Source organism: Amblyomma maculatum, chromosome 4 (genome assembly GCF_055883805.1).
Source record: "Amblyomma maculatum isolate TAMU_Amacu chromosome 4, ASM5588380v1, whole genome shotgun sequence".
Taxonomy (NCBI): Eukaryota; Metazoa; Arthropoda; class Arachnida; order Ixodida; family Ixodidae; genus Amblyomma; species Amblyomma maculatum.
In genome coordinates this window covers 37,405,924-37,420,770 of record NC_139347.1, presented here as the reverse complement: position 1 = coordinate 37,420,770, position 14,847 = coordinate 37,405,924, and the positions used below count along the sequence as shown (strand labels likewise).

General features: G+C 45.0%; 1 protein-coding gene across 1 annotated transcript in view; it reads right to left on the bottom strand.

Annotated features, from left to right (window-relative positions):
* rno (PHD finger protein rhinoceros) overlaps window positions 1–14,847 on the bottom strand; it is a 48,278-nt gene that overhangs the window by 30,746 nt on the left and 2,685 nt on the right. The window contains exons 3-5 of the mRNA XM_084601113.1: window positions 12,426–12,494; window positions 6,443–6,534; window positions 2,836–2,993 (exon numbers count right to left, since the gene is read on the bottom strand). Coding sequence (XP_084457239.1) covers window positions 2,836–2,993; window positions 6,443–6,534; window positions 12,426–12,494 — 319 coding nt within the window. The remainder of the gene's footprint in view (window positions 1–2,835; window positions 2,994–6,442; window positions 6,535–12,425; window positions 12,495–14,847) is intronic.

The window sequence follows — 14,847 nt, the reverse complement described above, 5'->3', positions numbered from 1 at the left end:
CGAAAGACTGCCACAGACAACCGCTCTGTGTTTCGTCTCGTGTCCCGTTCTTGTTACACTGTGTGCAAAAAATGATGAACACTTAGCAACTCGCCCAAAATTCCGCCTTGCTGGACCTACCTGCAGCCCTGCCCTCCTTCGAATAGGAGATCGCCATCCCAGCAGCTAAGCACCCGCTTCCCTCTATATTGACCTCTCTTTTGTTTTCCTCCCTACATACCTCTCTTGCAATTGTTTTGCCAGCTAATGCCTTCTAAGTCCTTATTGTTGTTACTAGTTCTGTAGTTATTACCATTGAAGGCCTCTGTTATTACCCTGATGTCTCATACCCCAAACTTCCCTCTTTCATTTTTTTGGAAGGAAAATAAACCTCAATAAAATACAATAAACCGCAATATAACTGATCTGCATTTGTTCAGTTGTGTATTCATTTGTGCCCCATCTTCTGTAACTTAGGCTCCTTTTTAAGCTGCTGTAACTGCATTGTTATTAGAAGGCATCTGTGTTACTATATGCCATATACCTCATGCATACGGTCAGCGGCTCATGATCAGTCGTGGGCCATATCTCTGGTCTGTGTGTCCGAACCTAATTTTTCTTTGATGCTAAGAGGAACTGTCGGTACTTCTCCCACCGCAAAATTCTATGATTGCCACAGTAGACGCATTGGCCTAATTAATTTGCAAAACCCTAGGTGCCAATTTACCACTGACCCAGCCTATTTTTAATGCTCCTTGTAATGCAGTTCACAAACTAAATTTTATTTATAATGCTCACATCATCATAAAGCTATCAAGAATTACAAATATTATCTACATATTTTTTGCACCATCGCATCCAATCTGCAAAAATATGGACCTATACACAGTAGGCATAAGAAAACAAAATATGAATAACTTATGAAAAAGCAATAGTAGTCGATTTTAACAGACAGCCGTGTTTAATATGTAAAGAGAGGAAAATATGATTACACAGCTGTCATCAGGCATTCTTCAACATTTACAGCAAACAGCGCACAAATACTTCTCAGAAAATTCTTTTTGAACATGGTGCATACAGTAGAACAAAATTTTTGCTAACTACACGATGAAATATTGAAGACATGAGCTTCACAAAGAGCGAAAGCACACAATAAATCAGTAAGGTGTAGTAACTATTGCAACAGGACGTGGCAATGCAGGGAAGCGATAGTCTTGTAGTAGACCTCATAAGTACAAAGCGAAATAAAGCAATTATCAAAGCTGCCAGGCGAGTCGTGTATGCAGGCGGAGTAAAAATATGTCTTGAGTAACAGTGTAAATATAAAAGATAAAATTAAACAAAAAATAGTAGTACAATTAATACAGAGATGAGAGTAATGTTCAATGCACTGGCATAGAAAAAAGATTCACGATGCCAGAGCATTGAAGGACACTGGCAATGCTTTTATTGAGGTAAATATAGTGACAGGGATACCTGACCATGACAATAAAACTAGCCAAACAAGAATGAGCTGCAGGATGATTAACCGGTAGTCTCCATTTGAACTCATTCCCCAAAAGGAAGAGGAAAGTTAGTGCTGGCACCAACTTATGACGCGGAAACTTGGAGGCTAACAAATGGGAGGATAACATTAAGAACATTTCAATTAGTAGAATAGGAACATTTCAAATAGCAGTAGAAATTAAAATGATGGTGGTAATTACAAGACAAAACAAGGAGTTGCATGAAATGAAGAACAAACACAACCTGATGTTTATTTTACAATACTGCTAGCCGCCTTCTAGTGGCAAAAGCAGCAGTGGACAAAGTACTTAGCGCTTATGCATACAGGTGAATGTGCGATACCTATACATCGAGCTGTGATAAACAATAAACCTATACAACAGCCTGCATCGGCAGCAAGGCATGGGCAAAGTTCTACATACTCTTGTGCGTTGACCAAAGAACATAGGGGATTACCGTCTTGATGCACACAGCAAAAATGAAGATCACGCACACAGCAGTCACAAACAGAGGAATCAAGCTTAAGTCAAGAGGAGCAAATGAACATGTAATAGAGAGAGCAGATAACCCGTGTCTTACAACAGAGTAGATGCCAAGAAAATTTTCAGCGAATTCACAGCGTTCACAGCGAATTCCTCGACCCGAATGATGTCCGCAGCGTGAAAGCGTTTTTCGCAAACACACGCATATTTAGAATCAAAACTGAAGTCACCAGCTTCTTCCCGAGGTATTACACGCTTCAGTTTTTCCGACAGCTCCTTGTCAGCAGGGAAGCGAAACAACGAAACCTTCTCTGTCACGCCTTTGTAGCCGGAACGGCATCCTGGTACGCAACAAGTGTTCGGCATGGTGCCACGCACACGAGTTACATGATGTCAATACACAACACAACAGCAGACGTCGAAATTCGCCCTCAAATTACCAGCAGCAACGCTTGCCGGCCGGCCGCGACAGTGAGAGCTCGCCGTCTGGCTCGCCGAACGATGCCCTTCAGTGCCCAGTGGAGCCGCGGCGCGGCAGGCGCGGGCGGTATATGAACCTCTCCCATAGCGTGACGGAGGAGTTTCGTGACCAGAAAAACATTGAAGGACTCTGATATTATATATCAATAAGCACTTTTTACTCTCCCTGTCATGAGTGGAAGTGCGCCTCTCATTTTCGGCATAGAAAGGAGAAACCGATGGCCTGCAACTGCCAACTAGCCTGATAATTGCCGTTCACACACTGGGCATATATATTTAGGCGTTACATCCACACTCAGTGTGCGTCGCTGCAAGAGGCTTAGGGGCAAAGCAAGAAAGAAAGAAATAAATAAAAATGAAATCAAACATGCCCAAAGTCATCACTCACTTGACGCCAGGTTCTGGCAGGTGCCCAGGGTTGACAGGAACCTGGACCCCCCGTTCCCATTCTTGCTTCCAGCCATCCGAAATGGGCCAGTAGTCGTCAGACTCCAGGGGCTCACTGTCCGGCAGCTTCATGGCACTGATCAGGTCCTTGCGGAAGAGCTGCGCATACATGCAAGCAGCAGCACTGTGCAAGAAAATCCTGCACAGCATCTAAATGGGCAAATTATGGTTCCAAACTCCTATGGCTGGTAATTTCATGCGTAGTATGCAGGTGCCACATGCGCACAACATGCAAGCCACTATATAAAGAATTTCATTTATGTCCTACAAAAGCTCATCAAACATCACCCAAAACAAATTATGGAGTAACGTGTACCTATCTTCAGTACCAATTTTTCCAGAATGGCCAAGTGTCTCCTTATTTATATTGAAGTCCTTTTTACCTGCTGTGTCATACTTCATCAATGTGAAAAAACTGTGCACATTTGTTTGATCGCTACTACCCACATTTCCTCAGAACATTATTTTACTACTAAGAACTTGTCTGTGTGCTTTGCTACTCAGATATCAGTGTTATAATGTGTAAGCCAAAGTATAAGCCTTATTGAGAGGCTTGCCTGGCCTGCCTCCTTATGCCTCACCTGTGGAGCATGTTAGGGCGAGAGCACTAATGAGGAGGGTACAACCCCAAACCAAATCTCGTCTTGCTTGTGGCACAGACGCATAGCAACGTTATGCATAGCGAGGAAAACGAGGATGCAGATGCAAGGTGGACGATCTCACCGCAGAACTTGAGATGCAGCTCACTGTACAACGATTTAATTGGTAACAACTGTGTGTCTCGTTTCAGCAGACTACACAGAGCTGGGTGAAAGAAGTGCAACACCTGTGCAACATCGCTTTCACACAGTCAGAATTTCTGCCAAAAGTCTGTGCATTTTTTGTAATAAAAAGGCCAACTAAAGACTTCTGAAGGATTTGTTTTTGAGCTAGTTGGTGGTGTTTTTCATTGGCTGTGGATTCTTAATAAAGACTTCTGTCCAATATCAATGTGGGAAACAAACAAAATACACACAAAAAAGAGCCCATGGAAGCACTTGCTGTCAAAGACACATTTATGAAGCACTGTGGAGTGTGTTAATGCACAGGAAAAAAAAAGCATGTAAACAAATGCGTGGGTTCAAAATTTGTGCCAAGTATCAACAAAGTTCCGTTCCTACAGAAAAAGAAAGGGGAACAAGAAGTCAATCCCTGATATATCAAACCTGGATATATTAAACTGTTATTTATATTGAACTCTCAGAATATCCCCTAGAAAATCCTAAACAAAAGTATAGCTACGTCTGTGTGAACTCTCGTTCAACGTATGTACCCCGTAACAACACACCGTGCCTCTGCAGCAAAGGTGCATGCCCTAATGGCACCCCCATTATCTCTTTTTGAGCAATTGAGCAAGGAGCCTAGACAGCTGCACGGCCTGGCAGAAGTAACGCTGTAAAACAAGGTAATGACATGAACATCAGAGTCCACCTGAAAATGACCTTCAGTCTAGCATGCTTGCTTTTAAACGCGAGACTGCTGTCATGCAGTGAAGTCAAGCTATGCTGACCAAAACCTTGCGCTGGCTCTCACCAGGTCTGCTATGCTGCTGAAGGCAACACGCAACACGGAAGTCAACTGTACCCTACTTTTAATTAAGTTATTGCGTTTACAGTGTACAAGTAATAAAACTACCCTACTCATGATCGACAGTGGCTTTTCTCAAAGCACTGTATGCTGCCGCTTTGATGCGAGCCACAACTTCAACGACACCGGCGTCACACAATGGGGTGCACATGCATTATGCCAGAAATGGTGGGCACAAGGCATAGGCAGTGCGAGCTCCATATACTCTGACCTGCGCCTGCCAGGTATCTGACACATGCGTGGTTGCACTAGTTGCTTGAACTGAAAAATTTTTCAGTGACTCTAGGGTCTCCGTAGAATCGCCAGCAGCATACAAGATGGTCACATTTATAGGTTACAGAGAAGCTCATCAGTTGGCAAATTTCATATACCGAATCAATATGCCAAACTATTTCACGATCTCCTTCAAGTTAGATATATCCAGGATAAAATGCATCTCTTAAAACTTCTGCTTTATTGCCTTTTTCCCTCTCCACATTCGTGGCATTAAAACATAAATGTGCTTTCAGTTGATAGTTCTAACTGGTGTCTTTCTGTTTCCATAATTAAGACAACGCACGCAACCTTGCAGCTTTCTATACTGATATGACTTATATAGCTGCTCGTTAAAAATTCAATCACACAAGTACCCACCGCAAGCTTCACGTGGCTGGCTTTAAACCCAGTTTCATGCATGTCTACGGTAAAATGTAGCAGCCTATGCGTGAAATTCAGGTCACAGTCAATAACTTGTGCAGCTCTCTGTTAGGTACCGACAATGGCACCACAAGCAAAAACCCCGAGGCTTCCCCTCTGTGTCATCTAACAAATGAATGCCTCAAATTGCAGAGAGAGAAAAGTCAGGCAAGAATAACAGCAAGCGGAATTAAGTAGTGAGGAGTAAATTCAAAACTTTACGAAAGAGCAATCTGATGTACATGACATTAGGAAAGCATATTAAACTAGTGTTTAGTCAAGTGCTGTTGTGTCCTCAATCTAGGACAACTTTTTTGACTCAGTGAGTGAAGGCACAGACAACAGCAGCAGCTGCAGTCCAGACTGAGCAGTGCGGCATTTCCAATGACACTATCCAGCCATGAAACACTTGCCACTTGTACCTAGCCAGCCCATTCGAGAGTAGCATATACAGAAGTGCAGCTAAGTGGAAATTAACCAGAGCACCATTCTCTGCAATTATTTGAGAGCATGGGAATGCAACGCATCCCACTAGTGCGATATAGCCCTATGCCTTGAACAGTGAGCCAAAATCAGCTGCCGCGATGGCAATAGGTGCTGGAATTCAAAGATTCTGGTTCATTCTGACCAGTTCACATAGCAATTTGTGCTCACAGAAGGAAAGGCTCATGGCCTATTTTTGAGAACATAAGCAGCAACAGTAGCTAAAAGGCTGCACTAAGGCTATGAGGTGGGGAAAAGTTGGCAAATAAGCCCCCCCATAAAAAACTAAAGTAGAAAACAACTATGAAATAATCGTTTTCACAACATATAATTTGATTATCTCAGGCTTCAGTACTTGTTTCATGTAAATTTAAGCACATGAATTAATTTCGGATGACGAGTGCATGGTGATATCCACCCGCATGAAAAAAAGGTACGAGCCTGACATCATGTAAACACAAGCCCAACACATGATCCCTGATATACTACATATTGGCCTGAGCAAATTTGTGGAAGTGAAATTAACTTTCACAGGCTCTAACGTGTGCCAACGAAGTCAAGTGGTCATTTATAGACGTAGAACCTATGCGCCTAAGAAGCTTTTCATCTGTCTCGGAGACATTTGTTCTCGATAATACATGGTCTTCTTCTCGCAGGTAAGGAAGGTACTTCAGTGTTTGCGAATATGCTATTTAACATACAAGAGGTATGACATGTTTTACAACTGGCTAAGTGCAGCGAATGGAAACAGAGATGCCTCTTACTTCGGCTGGTTTGTTGTTTCGGTAGGAGCTGTTGTAGATCTTCGACATGGGTGGCACAGGCAATGATGGATGAATGCTCTTTGATGAGGACACTGGAAACAACAGAGAGTCTGACCATAAATACAGTAGAACCTCGTCGATTGTAAGTCACTGGGACCACAAAAATATTCAAATCAAATAAGCGCGGCAAAAACAAAATGAGACTCAGTAATAAAAAAAATTTGTTGTGGGAACATGCCATCTAGTAATTACCTAGGTGAATTTTGTGATCACTGAGTATGTTACCACATAGAAGATTAACCTTGCACTTGTAGCAATTGCTCGCCAAAACAAAACTTGACGACAAGTGTAAGAGAACATGTATAACCCTCTCCCTTCCTCCTCCCTCTTTCCATGCTTCACACCACTGCTGTCCTGTTTTGTAGTTCCCACAAGCGACATCGCAGCAGTGCCAGCAACAAAAGCAATCACAAGGACAGAGCATTAAGGGGTGAAGGGTAAAAACGAAAATGATATGGAAGGCACTCTGCCACGCCTTCGGCCCACATATGCACAGCCTGATTGACAAGTGGGAAACCAAAGTGCAAACAGTCGTTCAAATGAAGGACTCTGGCTCGACTCACTCCTTGGTGATTATCGAAAATATATGCTCTTGTTCTGCCCCACTACTCATATAAGAGCACCACAAAACCATATCTCTCATGCAGCCCAGTTCCTCCTACTCCACTATAATGTAAATTAAGCACTCATCACTGCAAAGGCACACCAAAGGGTGCATTATGCTGCGGTCACAAGGGCCCTTGTAATCCCAATTAAGGCCAGTCCGAAGTGAAGTTTTGAAAAGCATGCTCAACATACAACGCTGCAAAATGTTGCCACAGGATCCAGATTGATGAGTTGGCCTGCCAAATGACAGGTGGTGCTGTGCGCACCTGCAGTCCACTTTTTCCAGCATTTATCTCTCATTACATTCGTGGTTTTATTTTTTTCCCATTGAGCAATATACAAAGTCGCCCCTTGCGTTACATTCGCGGTCGCGTTACATTTGAGTAAATATGGTATGTGGACTCCACACAGTACAGCCAGGAAAGTCTGACAAAGTAAGTATGTTATGCACGCCATTGTATCCAAACTGCAAACTAAAGTGGCGCTCGCCAAGCTCTCCGGCAGAGCCCCACGGTCCTCACCAAAAGTGCTGCTGCTCATAAGCCACTTTAGGGACTCGAAAAAACAAATGCCGATGGAAGCAGTCCCAGCAGCCGGTCCTAGTATCATTAGATTTCCCCTATCATCACCTTCATCAGATTGCTGAAAACGGAGGAGTGTTCATACTTGGCGTTCTATTATTAGTACAGTCGAGCCCGCTTATAACGAACCTGAGCATCACGCGGCGTCCGTTCGTTATATCCCGAAGTTCAGAGTAACTGGACCACAAACTAAAAAAGAGAGAAAAAAAAGTTGGCGGTCAAAACACGAAATTTATTTCTTAGCAAAAAGTCTGTGATGCTCGTTCTGCTTCTGCAGTGCAGATGCGATGAGGGCGGTCTCTAGTCTATTTAAAGCACTAGCGTGCTCTTCGCCGAGTCCCTTGGCATAGACAAGTTGTCTGAGGCCCTCTATATAGCCCATTGCTACAGATGTGCTTACGGGTGCTGGCTCAGACGTTTTATCTTCATCTGATTCTTCCGCGTCGCTCTCGGCCCGCACTTCAGAAACGATGCCTTCGTCCGTGCACGGTTCCGCAATATCCGCGTCTTCATCCGCAGAAATAAAATCCTGCCAACCAATGCCAGGGCCTCCCATGTCGGAGTCGACGATGCGCTGCCACAAATCGCCGCCGGAATCATCATCATCGGAGGCATCAGGCCCGACGTCCGGTACTGCATCGACGAAGCCGGCCTTGCGGAAACAGTTTCGCACGCAAGCGGTCGTCACCTCCGCTCAGGCCGCCTTCACCATCTCAAGCTGAATACAATGCAACTCGGAGCGGCAAGTTAGCGGCCGGACGGTCAACGGCGATGAGCAAGCGCTGCACAATGCGGCGCCTATACGATGCCTTAAAGGAGCGTATTATGCCCAAATCAAGAGGCTGCACTTTAGAAGTGGTATTGGGCGGCAGGAAAAGTACAGTCACTGCCGTCAGAGACGTTTGCACGTGGTGCGCTGAGCAATTGTCGAGCAACAGTAGCACGCGCCTGTTTTGCCTCTGCATATCACGGTCAAACTCGCCCAGCCACTCTGCGAATAAATCCCGTGTCATCCAGGACTTAGTATTGTGCCTGTAGCGCACGGGTACATGGTTACGAAAGTAACGTGGCTTCTTGGATTTTCCGATTACAAACGGCATGCGCCGGTCGCTGCCATTCATATTAGTGCACAGAAGAACTGTAACGCGCACTTTACTGTGTTTACCGCCAGCGCATGACTCCCCTTTCATGGAGTGCGTCTTGTCTGGAAGCATCTGATAAAATAATGCAGTTTCATCTGCGTTATACACATCCTGCTCCGTGTAGCTTGCAATAATGGCTCGGTTTGTTGCAAGCCAATTGGCAACGTCCTGGTCACTTACCGAACGCGCCTCACCGACAATCGATTTAAAAACAATCTCATGCCGCACTTTGAACCGATGTAGCCAGCCATTGCCTGAGCAGAAGTCGGGAAAATCTAGTAGGAATGCGAAGTCTTTGGCTTTGCCCAGCATCATTGGTCCACTTATCGGAATGTTGCGAGCCCGTGCGTCGACGAACCACTTCAGCAGCGCATCCTCTACGTCCGCATAGGTGGCCTTCCGCAGGCACTTTCTGTCCGCTGTGTTGGCGTCGGAGCTGGCGATCTTTTCCTTATTCTTCAGAATTGTCGAGATGGTTGATTTCGACACGTTGTACTTCTTCACCAGCTCACAATTTTTAGCACCTTGAGACAGTTCCGTCACAATTGCTCGCTTCGTTGCCATGTCCAGCGCTTTTCGTTTCGTGACCGCTGGAGGCAGGCAATTCCCGTCCGCCATCCCGAATTATACGACTCAGGCCCGACAGACGAAGCGCTCGCACCACACACACGAAAATGACAACAAAGCGCCGCAACTGACGGAGCACGTGCGCACGTGCGATAATCACGCGAGGCAAGTATGGAACGGAATGGAACGGACACACAGCGGGGCATGGTATGCAGCGGGGAGACCAATGAGAGGCATCCCTGAGCGTCAGTGCTGCCACCTGTTGGTTCCTACCGTAGTTGCTTTCAACCGCCCATAGCCTCCGAGATTACCTCCGCAAATCTCGGAGGCCACGAACCATCACCGCCGTACTGAATGCGCGCCGCTGCACATTCAGTCTGCCCGTGCAAACAGTACAACCGCTAGCGTAACTAGCGTATGGAGAGGCCTGCCTCCTGGCGCCCCTGGCACGGCCGCTCAATGGAACAGCCAGGAAACGAAATGACGAAACTTCGAAGACTATGCCGGCGGCCGGCGCCGTGGAGACAGGCGAAGACGAGGGAATGGCGAGAGGAGAGGGGAGCGGAGTTGCGAGGAGGGGCGGCAGCGTGGCCTCGCTCGGAGGCCACACCACGCGCCGACACTCGTAGGCAGCGCGCGTCGGTGAGCAAAGGGTAGCTCGCTTGCGAGGAGGATTGCGAAAACAGACCAAAAGGGATGGGAGCCCATCGTTATCTCGTATCGGGGCGCCGGGTTTACGCCGTCCGTTCGCTGTAACCGATCGGCAGCGCTCATGGACGTTCGTTATACGTGCGATCTTGTGCCATTGAAGTAATGTATATTTTGGCGGTCGCTCCGGTCTCGTTCGTTATAAGCGAAAGTTCGTCTTAAGTGGCCGTTATAAGTGGGCTCGACTGTATGTCCAATGTCTCTCCAATGTCGGAGCCATATTCCGCACCACAGCAGTCGTCACAGGTGAATTCACGTCGGGCCAGCAGCACACCAATGAAGTGCTGCTACAAATCCACATACTACTAATAATATGGGTGGTCGACAACACCCTCCAATGTTCCTGGGTCCATACACTTTGCATTACAAAAAAATTATTTGAAGTACTCAGATCCAGCCATGCGACCATATCACTCCATGACAAGGAACCAAGATTCGAACTTGGACGTCATCACTTGGTTGGTCAATTGGTTTGTCAGCGTGTGCAGGCGGCGTGCGGCCGAATGAACGCCTCACAGCAACATGAATTATGCCCGTGTCAAAGCTGGCCTGGCTCATCATGTTGTTTGGCAAAAAAGCACAGTCATTGCAGTCAGGGAAAGTAGCACGTGCTGTGCCCCAGGGTGGTCAAGAACGAACAAACGCTTCCTGTTTCTCTCAAGCCACTTCACGAGCAAATCGCCAGTCATCCACATGTCATTTCTAAATTTATGCTTAGTGACACACTCATCAAACTTGCCACACAAATAAAAAAAAAACACAGTCTGCCATCCATGCTTATGCGTTGCACTTGTAGTGTACGAGAACATAGAGCCCAAAGCACGGAGTTTTGCGAGCCTTCCGGATGAAAAACGACAGCCGCTGGTGACTGCTGCCCATGCTTGTGCACGGGAACGGCACTGCGAAGCTTACTGAGCTTTCCACCAGTGCTAGGCACTGCCTTTCAGAGCATGCGCTTATGACAGCAACACTCAGAGGGAAGTTTTGACAACAATTCCATAACTTTTTTTTGCATGTGTGGTGACATCCTTTCCTTAAAGAGGGGGCAAAAGGTGTCATGGATAATTACATACAATTGTCACCCTCCATTTGTGCAAGAAATTATAGTTTTAAAATGTGGGATCGGCTCACTCAGTGCAAGTGAGCCGTGCGGTCACAGTTGTTTGTTGCACCAGCCACTGCCCTGTACATTGTTTCATGGTAGTACCACCTTCATTTGTACTAAGCAAGCGTTTATTATAACTACGGCCATTATAAGTGGGCTCGACTGTACTAGTAATCTTGTGTCCCATAACTGCGAGCTAGCATGATCCTGCAAGCTACTTGACAGAACCCTCAACTTAGTCAGCAGTGTGTGCCAGCCAGTAGAGAAGACTTAACGCTTGACTGCTTTCTTGCAGCAGGCACTCCAACCCCACGAGTGCCAGCACTGGCTTCTAGATTAAAATCGGCTTATGGGCAGATGACGTGGATATGGCAAAATGCGGAATGATATTTGGGTGGACTAAAAAGGTGTCTCCAAAGGATCAGTTTGGAGGCAATAATGCACACCATAATAAACAAGCAAAATGGGGGACCCAAAGCAGCTACACTTTCTCAGTCCTCAGTGAAAATAAAAAAGAGACAGAGAGAAAAAGAAAGGGACAGAAAGAGAGGGGGGGGGGGGGGCTCTAAAGGGATATGGAGATTTTCTAATTAAACCTCATATCATTACCTGCAGACAATAATGGAAAAAGCTCTCAATTATAGCGATCTGGAGGGTCCCACTCACATGTTCCCAAAAGATGTGCCAAAGTCACTATCATCTCGACCTGATTGAATGGCCAATTTCAGTGTCCGCAAGTTATTCAAAACATATGATATAGAGTGAGATCTCATGTTATAACAGCTTCCACATGCTTCACCGTACTTTAAGAATAAAAAAAAAATTCAAGCAAGGCACAGTGTGCATAGCAAGGTATGGAAATGGTATTCAATATAGGCTTGCAGCTGGAGAAGGCCGAAACTGCCAAAGCAGCATCTTTTGCAACCTATAAGCCTGCATGCAATCTACAAGTATATCCAGTCAATCGGAAATACTCGTTATTGACTGCGACATTGCAACTAGCGTGGAAAAACACGAAGGACAGCGACAAAAGGTACCGGCGGGACAGCACGCTAGTTGGAAAAACACAAAGGACAGCAACAAAAGGTACCGACGGGGCAGCACGCTAGTGCAATGTCATGCAGTGCAAGTCATGACTGCAATTTGCAATGTCGCAGTCATTAACGAATACACACCAACTAGCCCAACTGTCTTCCATGATCAGAAATACTCACGCCGGCTGTCTTCATCTTCACAAGCACTTATTTTTCTGGACCGCTTGCTTCCATGTATGGCACCTGCACCTGAAAAAGAGGACTTTATCTTAGCAACACACCTAAAACAACTTCCCATTACTTCAAAAAATTCCAAGGACACCTATCATTTGAGGCATTACAAAACATGAATCATGAGCACCTGCATCTGCGATGTCAACAATTCGTGCACCATGATTTAATTCCAACTCAAATGCAACCATTGATCACACTTACTTTCTTTTCACTTTGTTATTCATCGTGCATCATTCTAAAAGGGGAAAAAGTAAAGGCCATTACAAGCTGCAAAACTGTTTTATCGCATCCCAAGTGCAGCTACTACTTAGAGAAATTTCAAGTGCAGCTAATCATTTTGCTAGTGACAAAACTGCTATCATCATACAGAACAGTACAAGTTGCGAAAAGATGATGTGTATGCTGTTTTTTCAAAACAGGTCTTTTTGTGTGTGCATGTGTGAAATTTCTACAGGACATCCTCGAGTAGCAATTTCATCTATCTAGGCCAATTTATAACGCAGTTTTGGTCCCTTAATCTTCCCTAGTATAGAACCTCCACTAGCAAACAAATGTGAGTTCAATGACTTTTGGTACATCTGGGTAGAATCATTACCATATTCAACACGAAGGCATCACTCAGCTCATGCCAGTTCAGGAGTACAAAAATGATGCCGCTCCGACATTTAACCAAATAGTCGGAAACTAAAACCACAGAAATATTGACGAAGAGTCACAATGAAGCTGCTGCAGCAGAAATCCACTTTGCACACAGTATGACCAGCCACATTATGACGGCAACCAAAATGCAGTTTATGCTAGTAATTGAATATGCCATGATGCACACCATGTTAAGTCCCTCTTTGTATTGAAAATAGAAGTGCACGTTTGCATCCTACCAGGCTCTCAGTTAATTGAAGGTAGCCCTGACAACGCCTTGCTAGCAGCATGTCGTATCAAGTGCAATAGAGGGTTTACAAAAGTAAGTCTGGCAACCATGAGCGGCCCGCTGATCTGGCGCTGGCAGCCATATTTTGTTCGCTCCATCCATTCGCTTTGGTTCGCTTCAAGTCCGTCAGTCAGCATCCGCCGTTCTGTCCGCGCTTTTCATGTTGTAACTTAGTGTGCTGTGCTTGGACCTCTCTTCTGTCCCTGGCGGTGTCTGTTAGCGAAGCCAAGAAGCGTATTTTGACAGCCGAGGCGTAGCGGTTACAAACTGTTCTACGAGTCGTGCATGGGCCCCTCGTCGATCCGCGCAGCGTCATCCGTATCCAGGTACAGTACCTAGAGTTTTGTAATGTGCAGGTTTTTTTTTTGTCTGTGCCTTTGCTATTTACTTTAATGACTATGAGAGACGATCGCGAGTTTGCTTGGTTTGCGCATCACCGTCACTTATCTCACAGCTACCAGTAAGATACTTGTTGGTGAAATGAGCGAGGATGCAATTTGTTTTGAGATGAAAGAATCATGCGTAATTTGACATAAGTTGGAATGGCACTGAGCACTTTCCTGCCTATGCCGTCGACGCAGTTGTTAGCACGGGTCTCGGAAATAATCGGGGGCTGCGTAAAAATAAATGAAAAATGTGTCATGGTAATTTCTGCTTCCAGTGAGGGAAGATATTGATTGGTGTGCATTAGGCGATGATGAGATAATAAAATATTTGTAATTATATGACCAATTGATGAAATAAAGTAACAAAAAATATTGGAAATTGAGGGTTTAAAGGTGACAAAATGCTCAGAAGGAAAAACCAGTACATGGTGATGCTAATGAAGAAAATTTAGAATGTGTAATTGATTAATTGAAATAATTGAATGTGCTCAAAGGTGTCAAATTGCTCAGAATGGAAAGGTGATTGTTGCTGACCCTGAGTATTGTTGGTGTATAAAAATATAAAACATTAAATAAAGTAATGAAACAAATAATCGAAATATAGAATAAATAAAAACTAAAAATTCAAAAAGGGAAGAAAGAAAATGTGTGTGTGTGTGTGAGAGAGAGAGACGCTATCGCGTCATACCCTTAACGGCGGAGCTTAAGTGTCCCCCTAATGTTTTATAACAGTACTATATAATATAACTCTGACTTTATGAACACAGCCAGTTGCACCAAGCACTGACACTTCGCAGTAATGTGAGTTGACTTTTCAAAATTCTTTTCGTTTCAGCAGAGTTCCTATTCCTCCGAGTTCCTCGAAGCTTCCCAAGACTGCACTTTCATATGAGGTTAAGGCTTCAAATGTCTGCTATCTGACAGAGGGAATAAACAAGAAATCGGCATATTTACAAAATCAACTGAATTTCAGGTGGCTGTCAATTAGCGAACCATTGGGCGACTCGATAAAACGCACAAAAGTGAAAAGCAAACTTCGTTATTTTATCGGCCG